Source organism: Lemur catta, chromosome 2, assembly GCF_020740605.2.
Source record: "Lemur catta isolate mLemCat1 chromosome 2, mLemCat1.pri, whole genome shotgun sequence".
Classification (NCBI taxonomy): Eukaryota; Metazoa; Chordata; class Mammalia; order Primates; family Lemuridae; genus Lemur; species Lemur catta.
Genome location: NC_059129.1, coordinates 22,187,751 through 22,201,900, shown reverse-complemented (window position 1 = coordinate 22,201,900; position 14,150 = coordinate 22,187,751). Strand labels below are relative to the sequence as shown.

Sequence of the window (14,150 nt, the reverse complement as noted above, 5' to 3'; positions counted from 1 at the left end):
GTATCTAACGGATGCCGCCAGAATCCAATCTGTAAAAGCAGATGCGGGAAACTACACAGGACAAATGACCTCTGAGAAAAAAGAGGGCGAGATGGAGCCTGGAGATAAAAAGAGATGAAGAGACAAATCAACCAGTCCTCATGTCTGGACCTAACTCGATCCTGACTCAAAAACACACTGTAAGAAAGGAAATCACGAAGACAGGAAGGGAAACTGAGCAATGATTGAGTATTTGATGAAGTTATCATTCATCACTTAGGTGTGATAACGACATCGTGGTTAAGTTTCTTTCTTTTTTTGTGTTTGAGACAGACTCTTGCTCTGTCACCCAAGCTAGAGTACAATGGCGTCAGCCTAGCTCACTGCAACCTCAAACTCCTGGCCTCAACTGATCCTCTTGCCTCAGTCTCCGGAGTAGCTGGGACTACAGGCGTGTGCCACCACTCCTAGCTAGTTTTTTCTATTTTTAGTAGAAACCGGGTCTCGCTCTTGCTTAGGGCTCAGGCTGGTCTTGAACTCCTGAGCTCAAGAGATCCTCCCACCTTGGCCTCCCAGAGTGCTTAGGATTACAGGCGTAAGCCACTGTGCCCACCATGTTTTTAAAGAAGAATTCTCATCTTTTAGAGACATATTGAAATATTTACAGACAGAATGAGATGACACCTGGGATTTGCTTCCAAATAACTGGGAGGAAGAAGGGAAGATTAGGGGAATGAAGGTAAAATAAGCCTGGCCTTGATTTGACAACTGCTGACACCGGGTGACAGGTATGTGGAAGTTCATTACTCTGTTTATGTCTGAAATTTTCCATAATAAAAAGTATTAAAACAAAAAAAAAGTAACTAGGCTCACTGCAGAAAATTTAGAAAACACAAATAAGTATAAGGGAAATAAAAGGCATCCATGTAAACCTTACCACTGAAAGCTACCACAAACAGAAGTTGCGTTCTCATTGTCATTATTCAAGTAATCCACGTTTACTATAAAGGTGTTGGGGAAAAAAGGTTGCAGAAAAAGAGGGAAGAGCAAATGAGGGGTACGTATGGGTCTTTTCTTTAAGTTCATGTGTAAAACACATGTTTTGAATTTTGAATTGGATAGTTTACATGTACACACACACATACCCCTCACACCCACCTATAAACCAAAGGCGGCTGTCTGAATTTCCCCACACCATGCTGACTGTCCATTTTAGGAAACCAGTCAGAATCAATGACATTGTTTTACTCCTATGGAAGCTGCAAATTCATTTAGTCATTAGTCTGTTCATTCAACAGACATAAGCCAGCTGTTGTGTACCTACTCCCAGGCAGTTCCTGCGCTCCGTCTCTGGTTAAAGATAACAAATTCTCAGCCCCAGATGCAGTGAGCTCATGGCTAGAAGAAAGGCTACAAGTGTGGCCCGCACAGTTCCACCAAGTCAAGACAAGGCAAACCTGGATCAGAACCAGTGCGCTCCCCTCGGCCTGGGGACTCCGAGTAATTCCTCACCCCTGTGGGAGACACTGCCGCACAGCAAGATCGGCCCTACGCTGGGCCACAAGTCATTTTGTTCCTACTGACAATTAAAAATATTGAAGATTTGGGCAGGGCACGGTGGCTCACGCCTGTAATCCTAGCACTCTGGGAGGCCGAGGCGGGTGGATCGCTCAAGGTCAGGAGTTTAAGACCAGTCTGAGCAAGAGCAAGACCCTGTCTCTACTAAAAAAATAGAAAGAAATTATCTGGCCAACTAAAATATATATAGAAAAAATTAGCCAGGCATGGTGGCACACGCCTGTAGTCCCAGCTACCCGGGAGGCTGAGGCAGTAGGATTGCTGAAGCCCAGGAGTTTGAGGTTGCTGTGAGCTAGGCTGAAGCCACGGCACTCACTCTAGCCTGGGCAACAAAGCGAGACTGTCTCAAAAAAAAAAAACCAAAAAAATATTGAAGATTTGGAAAGACATACTTCTAGGAACAAATGGGGGTAAATTCTGAGTAGGAGCTGTACAGGGCAGTGTATGGTGCGTGCAAATGTCAGCAATGTGGCTGTCACCTGTCCCAAGGGGTGGTGGTGAAAAAGGCTTTGGGAAACAGTGCGGGAGCTAACACAGCACAAAATCTCCACTGAAGCCAGGCATATTCGAGTCGACAGAACTCCAACACAAGAACTTGCACTTTATGGTGGAGAAATTCAAAACTTCAAATATTAATGGCAACACTGGGTACCAAAGCCTGACAGAAAATAAACACAATAATTACTGACATTCTTTTAATGACATTCGATAACGAATTTCCCATTTCTGGGTGACAAAAATGTACCCAGCTAACTTCCTTGCTCTTAATTCATTAAAACTTCTTGATTACTTTCAACGTGATAGGCCTCAGAACCTTGACCTAACTCTAAAAAAGAGGCTCACGACAGCCCATTCTCTATATGTGACTTACTTAGGTTTAAGTTTTCTAAAATAAAAAACGATGTGAAAACACTCGAACTGCTGAACATTTTTGACAGGCCTCAACAGCTTTCAGAAGCAAACAGCATCTCTCTAGGAGTGTAGACATGGGCACCCCACTTGATGTTTTTCCTTCTGCACATTTGCTCTGTTCTTGTAAATTTCACATCACTGCCTACATGGGTCTTGCTCAGAAGCACAGGTAGAGTCAAATAAAGGCAGATGGGCACCATGGGGCATCTACAGCGGGCAAACGTTCAGCCTGCCAGCTCCCACAATGCTCCATAATGCACCCACTAAGAATGTGGGCTCCTTGTAGTATAAATGTGCAAGGCGCCATGTACCCCAATAACATCTCATATATAATAGACTTGGTACTGGCCTATTCCGTAGACGATCTGAGAACTCTGCGGGTTGAAATTTTTCCCCCTTGAGTTAGAGAAAACACTAATGTGAAAGCCTCCTTCAAGATTCACTAAGCTGAGCCCTAGTCAGGAGTGTACCTGTTCAATGGCTGGGACAGAAAACCCCAAAAACAAAATTGTTTAATCAAAGCACTTATAGAACTTGAATCATATAAAAGTGTACTGGCAGAACAAGCCTCTAAGTAGGGAAGGTTGGGGGTGGGGTGGGGCTGTCTACCTGTCATTTTCTCACTAGAGACACTGGCCAGGAAATGCACTTGATGGCCCGGAATGGAGAGTGTGGGTTATGAACAAGACAGAACAGAGAAATAACTGAGGCACAGAGTAACTCTGTCATTTGCAGAGTCCTGATTTCACTGAAATAAATGCACACCTTTCACGCTGGAAAATGAAAGTTTACCTTCCCTCTCACTTGCTAAGTGGCAGTGATTCATTATTGATGTTGCATTTTAAAATTATTCCATAAATTTATAACCATACATGACAAGACCCTAGAAAAGGAAGAAGTTTACAGAAACGAACTTTGAGCTCTGGGAATTACCCCAGCAAAAAATTCCCTGGATGCAAGGCACTTATACAAGAGAGTAATTAGATAGTCAAAGACAGCTCTTGAACATGAACCACAGTGAAGAAATATAAACACTAGTGAGGCATTAGAAGCAATTACTAAATAGAAAAAGAAAGTGCCTACTGAGGAAATGAGTAATTAACTAGGCTTTCTCCTGATCAACAGATTTTGAGATCCCGGATCTCTGGGGGCAGAGCTGGGGTGGGGAAAGGAGTGTGGAGCCGGAAAGGAGGGGACATGGGAGCAGGGCGGCCATCCAGCCCCCTCCGGCCTGGGGAGTTTGTGCTCTGAAGCGCCAGGTCCAGCTCCGGGTCCCACTGCCCCATGTGAGCAGCTCACAAAGGTGCCCCACGTTCCCCGCGGTGTTTGCGAGGGACACTGAAGCAGAGCGCTTCCCGTCCGGGCCCCTCCCCGCGAGCCTCTGACCCTTCAGACCGGCCCTACTGCCGGGGGTTCCGACCCCAGGCCTCGGGCCTTCTGCGGGTGCCGATGCCCCCGGGGACTCCACATTTCCCAAGCGACATCCTCCCGCCGCCAGATGCCGCCCCGGGGCAGGACCTGACGGCACAGGGCCCCGGGACAGGCCGGCGGGGATGGGGACCGGGGTGGCTCTGAGGCCCAGGCCAGTGAGAGTGGCCAGGGGTAACTCCAGGCGCCCAGATCAGGCTGAGTTGGGGGTGACACCGGGAGTCCAGGCCAGGCTGGGTTGGGGCTGATCCCCACGCCCAGGACAGGCTGGGTCGGGGTGACTACGGGGGTCCAGGCCGGCAGGGATAGGGACCAGGTGACTCTGCGGCCCAGGCCGGCCGGGGTTCAGGGGTGACTCCGGGGGTCTAGAGCGGGCTGGGTTGAGGGTGATCCTGAGGGCTCAGGAGGTAGGGACACGGGTCGAGGGTGGCCCTGGGGCCCAGCCAGGCGGGGTCGGGCGGACACTGGGTCCAGGCCGGCAGGGGTCGCGGTCGAGGTGGCCCGGGGGCAGGCCAGCAGGAGTCCCGGTGGCCCCCGGGACAGGCCGGCAGGGGTCGCGGTCGCGGTAGCCCCCGGGCAGGCCGGGCGGGGTCGGGGGACGCCGAGGTCCAGGCCGGCAGGGGTCGCGGTCGTGGTGGCCCGGGAGCAGGCCGGGCGGGCGGGCGCAGGCGGTACTCACTGCTTGGGCAGCTGCAGGGCGGGCGCGCCGCGCCGCTGGAAGGCCCCGTCCACGAAGACGCCGTTCTTGCCGAGGCAGCGCAGGTAGAAGTGCGGCTCCTGGAAGCTGAGCTGCAGGTGGCGCCGCGAGATGAAGCTCGACAGGCCCATGCTCAAGTCCACCGAGCCCTGTGACGAGTTGCGGCCGATGGTGACGCTGGGCTGCCGCATGAGGAACTCGAACTCGCGGCCCTCCAGGCGCGCCAGCGCCGGCGCCGGGCTCTGCCGCACCGAGGCGGCCGCCGCGGCCACCAGGGCCGGCGCCGCGCCCGCGCCCGCGCCCGAGCCCGCGATCGCGCCGGGCGGCAGCGGGGGCGGCGGCGGCGGTGGCGGCCCGGGCGGGGGCTGCGCGGGCGGCCCGGGCGGGGGTGCGGGGGCCGGCGCGGGCGCGGCGGCGGGGAAGGCGGCGGCCGCGGCCGCGGCGCACAGCACGGGGCTGCAGGGCGCCGAGCGCAGCGCCAGCAGGGCGCGGGCGCCGCTGTCCTCGCCGACTTCGGCCATGTTCGCGCAGCTCCGGGCGGCCTCAGGCGGCGGCGGCGGCGGCGGCGCAGGGGGCGGGGAGGCCGGGACGCGGGGTGGGCGCGTAAACCCGGGCCGGATCGCGCCGGCGCGGAGCGGAGCCTGCCCGGCCCCCTCGCGCCCCGCCCGCTGCGCGCGAGCCGGGGCTGGAGCGAGGCTCGCGCTGGGGGCTGCGGGACCTGGGGGCTGCGGGGCCCGGGCGCCCCTGGGGCTGGCACCTCGCCCGCGGCTGCAGGCTGCCCTCCCCTCCGTCCTGGCGGGGGGTAGGGGCACCCCAGAAACGTCTAACAAAAGTTTTGGTCCTGGGACACTGGAGAGAGGGACAAATGACCTCAGCAGTCTCCGGTGCCCGAGTCTCTCTATCCCCCAACCCTGAAGGACCCAAATTAAGGGTTTTTCACACTAACTGAAGACCAAGTTTGCCTAGGGGTGCTCGCGATGGACCCCTGAGCCCCTCTATTCCTTTTTGGAGCCGTCGTCCGCTCAGCAAGTACACTGGACCCACGCGAGGCCCCGGGGCTGCAGATGCCCGGGAGAGAGATCTTAGCTGAAAACACGGAGTGACACATTTGGGCATCGTCCGGATCCCTTTAGGACTTCAGTATCCCGGTCATGCATTGCTAATTCAGGCCCCTCTAAAACGGTGGTGAAGTTTCCGCATTTCCTTCATTTAATCATCGTTGAGAATGGGAAAGTAGACATAGTTCCCGCACTGGCGGAGCTTACAGTCGAGTGGAAGATACTGGCACGAATCAAAGATGTTCTATTAAATGTAAAATCACAACTGTGGTAAGTCCCGTGAGGGACTGTGGCACAGGCAAGTGCAGAAGGGACATTTGGCCTGCCTGGGGTGGGAGGCTTCCCTGCTGACCCCCTCTCCAGTCTGGGGCGGAAATAGGTATTGATCCAATCTCGCATCCTTGAATACATGGATGCAAACGGAAGGTAAGTGGGACACATTTTTAGGAGAAGATGTAAGAGACGTCCAGGGGTCCAGGGGTCTCCCTCCCTGAGGTCCAGGGGGCGCTTGAGCGGATGATCCGAGCGGGGCCTGGGAGTGTGGGAGCAGCCTTCCAGGAGGGATCCCAGGGGCTGGAGAATGAAGCCCGGGCCTTGAGGGGTGGACAGACAGACGGCCACTGTGGGTGGAACCGAGCGACCAAGTCAGCTGAACCAGGTTAGGCCAAAGAGGAGGGAGGGGCCGAGGTGGGTGGGGAGGATCGGGTCTGATCCCAAGAGCAAGGGAAAGCCACCCGCATGCATGTCTGAAATCCAGTCACTCTGGCTGCGTGCGGACCCTGAAAGGAGCCGGAGTGACTGTGGGAGGCCAGGTTGGAAGCTACCAGACCCAGCGAAGGATTCAGGAAATGCTGATCTCATACGGAGATCTACACACACTCTGTTGGTGGGAATGAAAAATGGGGTGGCCTAGCGGAAAACAGTGATAGGTGTACACCCAAAATAATTGAAAGCAGGGTCTGAAAGAGATTTGCACACACTATGTTCATAGCAGCACTATTCATAGTAGCAAAGGGTGCGCATCCACACTTGCGGTACACACACACAATGGAGCATTATTCAGCGTTAAAAAGGAAGGAGGTTCTGACACCTGCTGCAACAGGAATGAACCTTGAGGACATTATGCTCTGTGAAATAAGCCAGTCACAGAAAGACAAATACCATATGATTCCACTTATGTAAGGTCCCTGGAGTAGTCAAATTCCTAGAGAAACAGAAAGTAGAACAGGGGGTGCCAGGAGCTGGGGGAGGGGGGTTAGGGAGGGAGTGTTTAATGGGTCTGGAGTTCCAGTTTGGAAAGAGGAAAAAGTTCAGGAGGTGGATGGTGGTGATGGTTGCACACCATTGTGACTGTGCTGAATGCCATTGAACTGCAGACTTAAAAATGGTTAAGATGCTAAATTTTATGTTATATGTATTTTACCACAATTTTAAAGAGAGAGAGATTGATTTACATACAGCCTCCCAGGTTCTTCCTTCTGACTCATCTGAGGTGACTCCTCGCTTTTTAATGACAGGTCTGTTTGATGACAAGAGGCAGGTGTGTACTTCCAGGCACCTCAGGCCTAACTTAATATTTAATGCAAAGGATTGTGCACACACTGACAAACCTAGAAGATTCTTTTCCCAAGGAGCAAGAAACTCTGCAGTAGTAATGCAAGGAGCTCACGGGCTGACTCACAGTAACCTTGGCAAGTCTGGACACCTGTTTAGTCATCTGCAATTCCTTTTTCCTTACACAGTAAGTCATTGGATATAGTGACGGCTTCCACAGAGCAGGTCAAATAAGAGGGCCACTAAAAAGGCATTAAACAACCCAAATATGAGAAACTGAATTCTTCTCTCACTGCCTCCAGGTCAACAGGGCATGCTAAAGCTGTCTCACAAAGCATCCACTCCAAAGAGGAAAAATAAAAAGTTTTCAAGACAGAACCTAGTCAACCTCTTGGAGCCCCTCGGCACCCAGCCTCTCACCTGGACAGAAGCCTGGGGAGTTGGTAGCAGAAACAAAAGGAACAGAACTGACGCCAATGCACTTAGCCATCCACAAGACAACTATGCTGTGTTGGCAGGTGATATTTAAAGCTGTGTTAAAGAGGCAATTCATTTAATTTTATTGCTAAAGAGGCAATAAAATATCTAGAGAAACAATCTGTTAAAAAAAAGTAGGCAAAAGATGTGAGCAGGTACTTCACCAAAGAAGATATATGGGTGACACACAAGCATATGAAACGATGCTCAACATCATCAGTTATTAGGGAGCAAGTCACAACTACAATAGGATAACACACCTATTAACAACATCTCTTAAAAATCAAAGCTGACGATATCAACCATTGGTGAGAATGCGGAGCCCCTGGAACTCTCCTACATCGCTAATGCCATGCACAATGGTACTGCCACTTTGAAAACAGCTTGGCAGTTTCTCACAAAGTTAAACTGCGCTTACCAGTCCCATTCCTTGGTATTTACACGAGTGAAATGAAAAGTTATGTTGACATAAAAACTTCTACACAAAAATTATAGTGGCTGTATTCATAATCACCCAAAACTGGAAACAACCCAACACCCCAAAGGCACCTCAGCTGGGGAAGCAATAAACAAGCTGTGGCACAACCATACAAGGGAATACTTTGTAGCAATAAAAAGAAGCAAAATACCCATACACAGAGCAACATGGGTGAATCTCCAGTGGACCATGTACGATTTCATTTATATGACATTCTGGAAAAAAAGCAAAACTACAGATGGGTGGTTGCCAGGGGCTGGAGGTCCAGGGAGAGGTTGACTGCAAAGTGACATGCAGGGCATTTTTTGCGGGGGGTGGGGGTGGGCGTGATGATTGTGCTGGCAATTATAGGACTATACATATTTGACAAAAGTAGCAGAACTGTGCACTAAAAAGAGAATTTTACTATGTGTAAATTGCACCTTAATTTAAATTTTTTTTTAAATCTCTAGAGAGATTGTTTATAAACCCCAAACAAGACTTAAGAGCTATGCTGTCCATTCAGAAGCCATTATGCAATATGACTGCCTAAATTTCTACTCTAATTAACATTAAATAAAATTAACTATTCTGTTCCTCAGTGGCATGAGCCACACTTCAAGTGCTTAGTAGCCACACGTGGTTAATGACTATTGTACTGGTCAGTGCAGACACTGAACAGTGCAGAAAGCTCTGTTGCACGGTGCTGCTCTAGAGGACACAGTGTGGCTGGGCTACTACTTCTACCCTCTCCTCCCTTTATCTTCTGAAGTCCAGGAATCACACCATGCACCGTGTGCTGGGCACACAGTAGCTGCCCAGCAAGACCCAAGGTGGTGATGGGGTCATTCCCCTCCCTTACGCTGAAGGGATCCTTGCTTTGACTGTTGTTCCCAGGTAAGTACATGCAAGGCAGCAGAATACAGTCCCCATCACAAGAGAGGATGCTCATGGAAATCCCTGAACCCTAGTGCCGGCTGCATCTGAGGGCAGGTGGATGACGCTAAGGAGGAGAAGCCTCAAAGTCTGAAAGCTACTGGTCCACACTCATGTCTTTGGAGGCCTGGAGCTCAATAAATATTTGGTGAATGACTGGGGAACTCACACCATTCTTCTGTCTTCTCATTGTCCCCTTCCTTTTCCTGTCCACTGGATGTCACATGCTGCTGTTTCTATGTCTTCCTTGCATCTTTCCTGCATCCCCAGTGTTGCTCCTGCCTGTCCCCTAGGATTTCCCATCACACAGTTATGGGAACTCTGACTGTTCCTCAAAAGGACTGCACTTTTGTATCACTGCAAAAGACAGGGAGGCCAGAAGTGTGTGTGAATGTGTGTGAGAGTTTGTGTGTCTGTAAGGCAGAATCCTCCATGGAAACACTTCCTTACCCACTTACCATTACCCTTCCTTAATTTGAGACATTGCCTAGAAACTTAAGCGAGATGAACCCTGTTTCCTCAGCTTGCTTCTCACAGGCTAACTGGTTTTTCTTTTACACCCGCTCTGCATTTAGAACTCACATGTATTTCTTAAACAACAATTCAGGAAAATAGATGTCTGACTCCAATACCACAGGAAGCATGTTCAAACCGAAGCAAGGGTGAAAAACATTCTTGACAGAGTACAGTGGTGCTGGGACTTAGAAAAAGATGGAGGTGCTGTGTGTTACTCATCTGTTGCAGTGTGACGAATGACTCCACACCTAGTGGCTTAAAATGATAAACATTTATCATCTCCCAGTTTCTATGGGTCAGAAATTTGGGAATGACTCAGCTGTATGGGTCTGGCTCAGGGAGTCTAGTGAGGTTGCACCGCGGTGTTGGCTGGGGCTGCATCTTCTGAAAGTTTGCCTGAGCCTGGAGTTTCCACCTCCAAGGTGGTGCCTTACACACTGGGAAAGTTGGTGCTGGTATTGGCAGGACAGCACGTGACCTCTCCACTGGGCTGCTTGAGCGTCCTCACACCATGGCTTCCCTTGGAACAAGGAATCCAAGAAGCAATAAAGAGAAGCCACAAGGTCTTTTATGATCTAGCCTTGAAGTCCTGCTCTGCCGCGTCCACAATATCCCAGTGGCTACACAGGTTGGCCCCATTCGATATGGGAGGGGACTGCACAGAGGTGCGGATACCAGAGGGGAGTTGATACGGGGAGTTGGTGATCCATACATTTATTCACCAGCCAGCCAATGTGCTAGTGATAACAATGGAAGTAATTTGAATAAGTCAATTCCTGACCTGGATGGACAGGTGAAGTGAAACTAATTGAAACACTTACACTGCTGCATTCAATCAAACCAGCATCATGGCACAGAGGAAAGGGCATGGACTTTGGGGCCAGCTCCACTATTCACCAGCTGTGTGACCTTAGACAAGTCATTGGCCTCTCTGGGCCTCACTTACCTCTACCATTAAGTGAGGATTCCGAGATGATGTCAGTGGGGCTGTGAGACATTCAGAAACTCACTCCTGTCACCTCAAGAAATGAAGCCTGTTCTGCAAGAACAGACTTGGAAATGAGGAAAGCAAGAATCTTAGCCCAAATACCAGCTCCACAGTGACACCCCCCCCAAAAAAGCTGCTCAGCTGGGAATTCTGGGACTAGACACAATTTGGGGACGGGACAGTCATCAGGATACCAAGCTACACCAGTATCTGCGTGTCCCTCTTGTCTGGCGGCAGGGGGTGGTGATAATAGGAATGTCAATGGCACATACGTGTGTACCCAGCATGTGCTGTGTGCCAGGCACTACTCAGGGCATTTCACGAGCATGAATCATCTCATCCTCACAACCAACAACCTTGGGAGACCAGTTATGGCTATTACCCTGATTTTATAAATGAGGAAATTAAGGCATGAGAAGATGAGCAATTGCTTTGTCTCTGCTAAACCCCAATCGGCTGGGCTCTGGGAGGGCAGCTTCCCTGGAGGGCAGGCCCTACAAAGGATAACTGAATGCCCCAGTGTACTTCGAGATGGCTGTGTCCCCCTTTCCCCTGCTGAAGCTTGAAGAGTTTTGTTTTGTTTTTCTCTGATCTTTACTGTGATAATCTGGCAGGGTTTCTAGAGGCAAAACTCACAAACATATGGGGGTCCCCCTAGGACTGGGTCTCCCCGGAGTTTCTACCTTCTACCTCTTAGACCTGTCCCTTCCTCGCTTCCATTAAAGGTGAAGTTTTCTGTCGTTTTTTTTTTTTTTTGGAGAGACAAGGTCAGGATCTTATTCTGACGCGCATGCTAGGGTGCAGTGGTGTGGTCGTAGCTCACTGCAACCTCAAAGTCTCTGGCTCAAGAAATCTTCCTGCCTCAGCCTCCCAAGTACCTAGGACTACAGGTGCATGCCACTATACCTGGGTAATTAAAAAAAATTTTTCTTTTGTAGATATGGGGATCTTGCTGTGTTGCCAAGGTGGGCCTAAAACTCCTGGTCTCAAACAATCCTCCTGCCTTGGCCTCCCAAAGCGCTAGGATTAGAGGCATGAGCCACCAACATGCTGTATCTGTCTGTCTCTCCAATTTTGGGGCAGTGGTTTGTTCTGTGACCTCACTTCCCTGATGATCTAAGAAGAGGTGTTGGTTTTCAGTTCATTCAGCTCTTCTGTGTTGGGCGGATGGAGCGGTGAGTTCAACTAAGCTCCTTCCATGCCCGCCTGGAGACTGGAAGTCAATAACTGCAAATGGTAATTCAGTAACTGCTACTCTTTGAAGGTTTTTAAGCTTCTGCTTCCACCACCAATTGCTCCATTCTCTAATATCTTAAGTGTCAGCTCTTCTAGAGAGGCATCCGCCGGGCCCCATTAGTGGCCTTTGTCACTGGTGAATGCAGCATGCCAGGCTCCCTGTCCTTCGGTGGTCAGTGTGGTCTCAGGCCTTCCTTGTGCCTGGTCATCACAGCATAGGAGTCCCCACTGCAGACAAAAACTGCCGAGGAAGGATGAGCCACACAGTTGTGCCCTGGCAGGAGCCTTTAGGTAGAACCCTGAGGATGCAGTGGGGCAGGTATGGTGGCCACCCTAAGGCTTCATCATGATCCAGGAGAATACATGCAGAAATGCCCAAGGGAGAGCTTACAGACCTGAGTTTCCAATACGTTAGCCACTGGCCACATGTAGCTATTGAGCACTTGGAATGTGGCTGATTCCAACTGAGATGTGCCGTAAGTGTGACATATACCAGATCCCGGATTTTGACGACTTAGCTAAAAAGAAAAGAATGGAAAATCCCATTAATATTTTTTATACTGGGGCTGGGTGAGGTGGCTCATGCTTACAATCACAGCACTTTGGGAGGCTGATATGGGAGGATCGCTTGAGGCTAGTAGTTCAAGACTAGCCTGGGCAAGATAGCAAGACTCTATCACCATAAAAAATTTTTAAAAAGTAGCCAGGCATGGTGGCCTATGCCTGTAGTTCCAACTGCTTGGGAGGCTGACACAGGAGGATCGCTGGAGCCCAGGAGTTTGAGGCTGCAGTGACTATGATGACACCACTGCACTCCAGCCTGGGTAACAGAGCGAGACCCTGTCTCTAAAAAAATGAAATACAATAAAATAATTTTTATTTTGACTATGATAATAATTTGGATATATTGGGTTAAATAATTATTAAAATTAATTTCAAGTTCTCTTTACCATTTTAATGCTGATATTAGAAAATTTGAAATTATATCTGTGGCTCACATTACATTTTTAGTGCTGTTATAGACCAATGAAACCTTTTTGGTCCCAATAGATATTTCTTTTCTTTTTTTTTTTTTTTTGAGACTGAGTCTCGCTCTGTTGCCTGGGCTAGAGTGAGTGCTGTGGCATCAGCCTAGCTCACAGCAACCTCAAACTCCTGGGCTTAAGCAATCCTCCTGCCTCAGCCTCCCGAGTAGCTGGGACTACAGGCATGTGCCACCATGCCCGGCTCATTTTTTCTCTATATATTTTTAGTTGGCCAGATAATTTCTTTCTATTTTTAGTAGAGACGGGGTCTCGCTCTTGCTCAGGCTGGTCTCAAACTCCTGACCTCGAGGGATCCACCCGCCTCAGCCTCCCAAGTAGCTAGGACTACAGGCAGGCACCACCACACCCAGCTCAGGACTTGTGTAAGTTTTATTAATAATGTCCGAGTGGTGGCCTGGCGTGGTGGCTCACGCCTGTAATCCTAGCACTCAGGGAGGCCGAGGTGGGAAGATCACTTGAAGTCAGGAGTTCAAGACCAGCCTGAGCAAGAGCGAGACCCCATCTCTACTAAAAATAGAAAGAAACTAGCCTGGCAACTAAGATAGAAAAAAAAAAAAAATTAGCCAGATGTGGTGGCACATGCCTGTAGTCCCAGCTACTGGGGAGGCTTGAGCTCAGGAGGTGGAGGTTGCTGTGAGGTAGGCTAACACCATAACACCATGGCACTCTAGCCTGGGCAACAGAGCGAGACTGTCTCAAAAATAAAAAAAAATAAAATAAAATGATGTCCAAGGGGTTCTGAGTGTGGAGCTGTCGCAGGCGACGGGAGGTGGGGAAAGGAGCATGCGGAACAGTTGCTGACCTGCAGATGCTCTGCCGTAGGGTGCTTTGCTTTGGAGCCACAGAATCCAGCTCCGGCCAACTTAAACAAAAAGGGAATTTATTGGCCTGATATGAGGTGGTTCCCATAACTGAAGCCAAGATCCTGGCTTTAGAAAGGGCTGCTGTGTGGATTTAGCAGCAAAGACCCAAGGCCGGTGTCTCAGCGTGGCCCCACCGGGATTAATCAGCTCTGCGCTTTTCCCCTTCTTGCATCATTCTACACAGATTAGACTCCCCAGGGGAGGGAGGCCGATGGGCTTTGCAGAGGTTCTGTGCCCAGGCCTGGGCCAAAGGGGCAGGCAGATCCTCACAGGCTGCGTGCAGAGGGCTGGCTGCTCCTCAGTGCGTAGTCTGGCTGCCGTTAGCAGAGGGGAAGGGCGTGCTGAGCAGCCAAAAACAGTAGATGTCCACTGCCTCATTCCAGCCACATGCGTCAGGTCACTGTTTCGTTTCTTACAGACTCAAG

General features: G+C 50.3%; 1 protein-coding gene across 1 annotated transcript in view; it reads right to left on the bottom strand.

Annotated features, from left to right (window-relative positions):
• The window catches only part of FOXK1 (forkhead box K1), a 60,312-nt gene extending 55,197 nt beyond the window's left edge, over window positions 1-5,115 (bottom strand). The window contains exon 1 of the mRNA XM_045541238.1: window positions 4,577-5,115. Coding sequence (XP_045397194.1) covers window positions 4,577-5,115 — 539 coding nt within the window. The remainder of the gene's footprint in view (window positions 1-4,576) is intronic.
• Window positions 5,116-14,150: the final 9,035 nt, after the last annotated feature.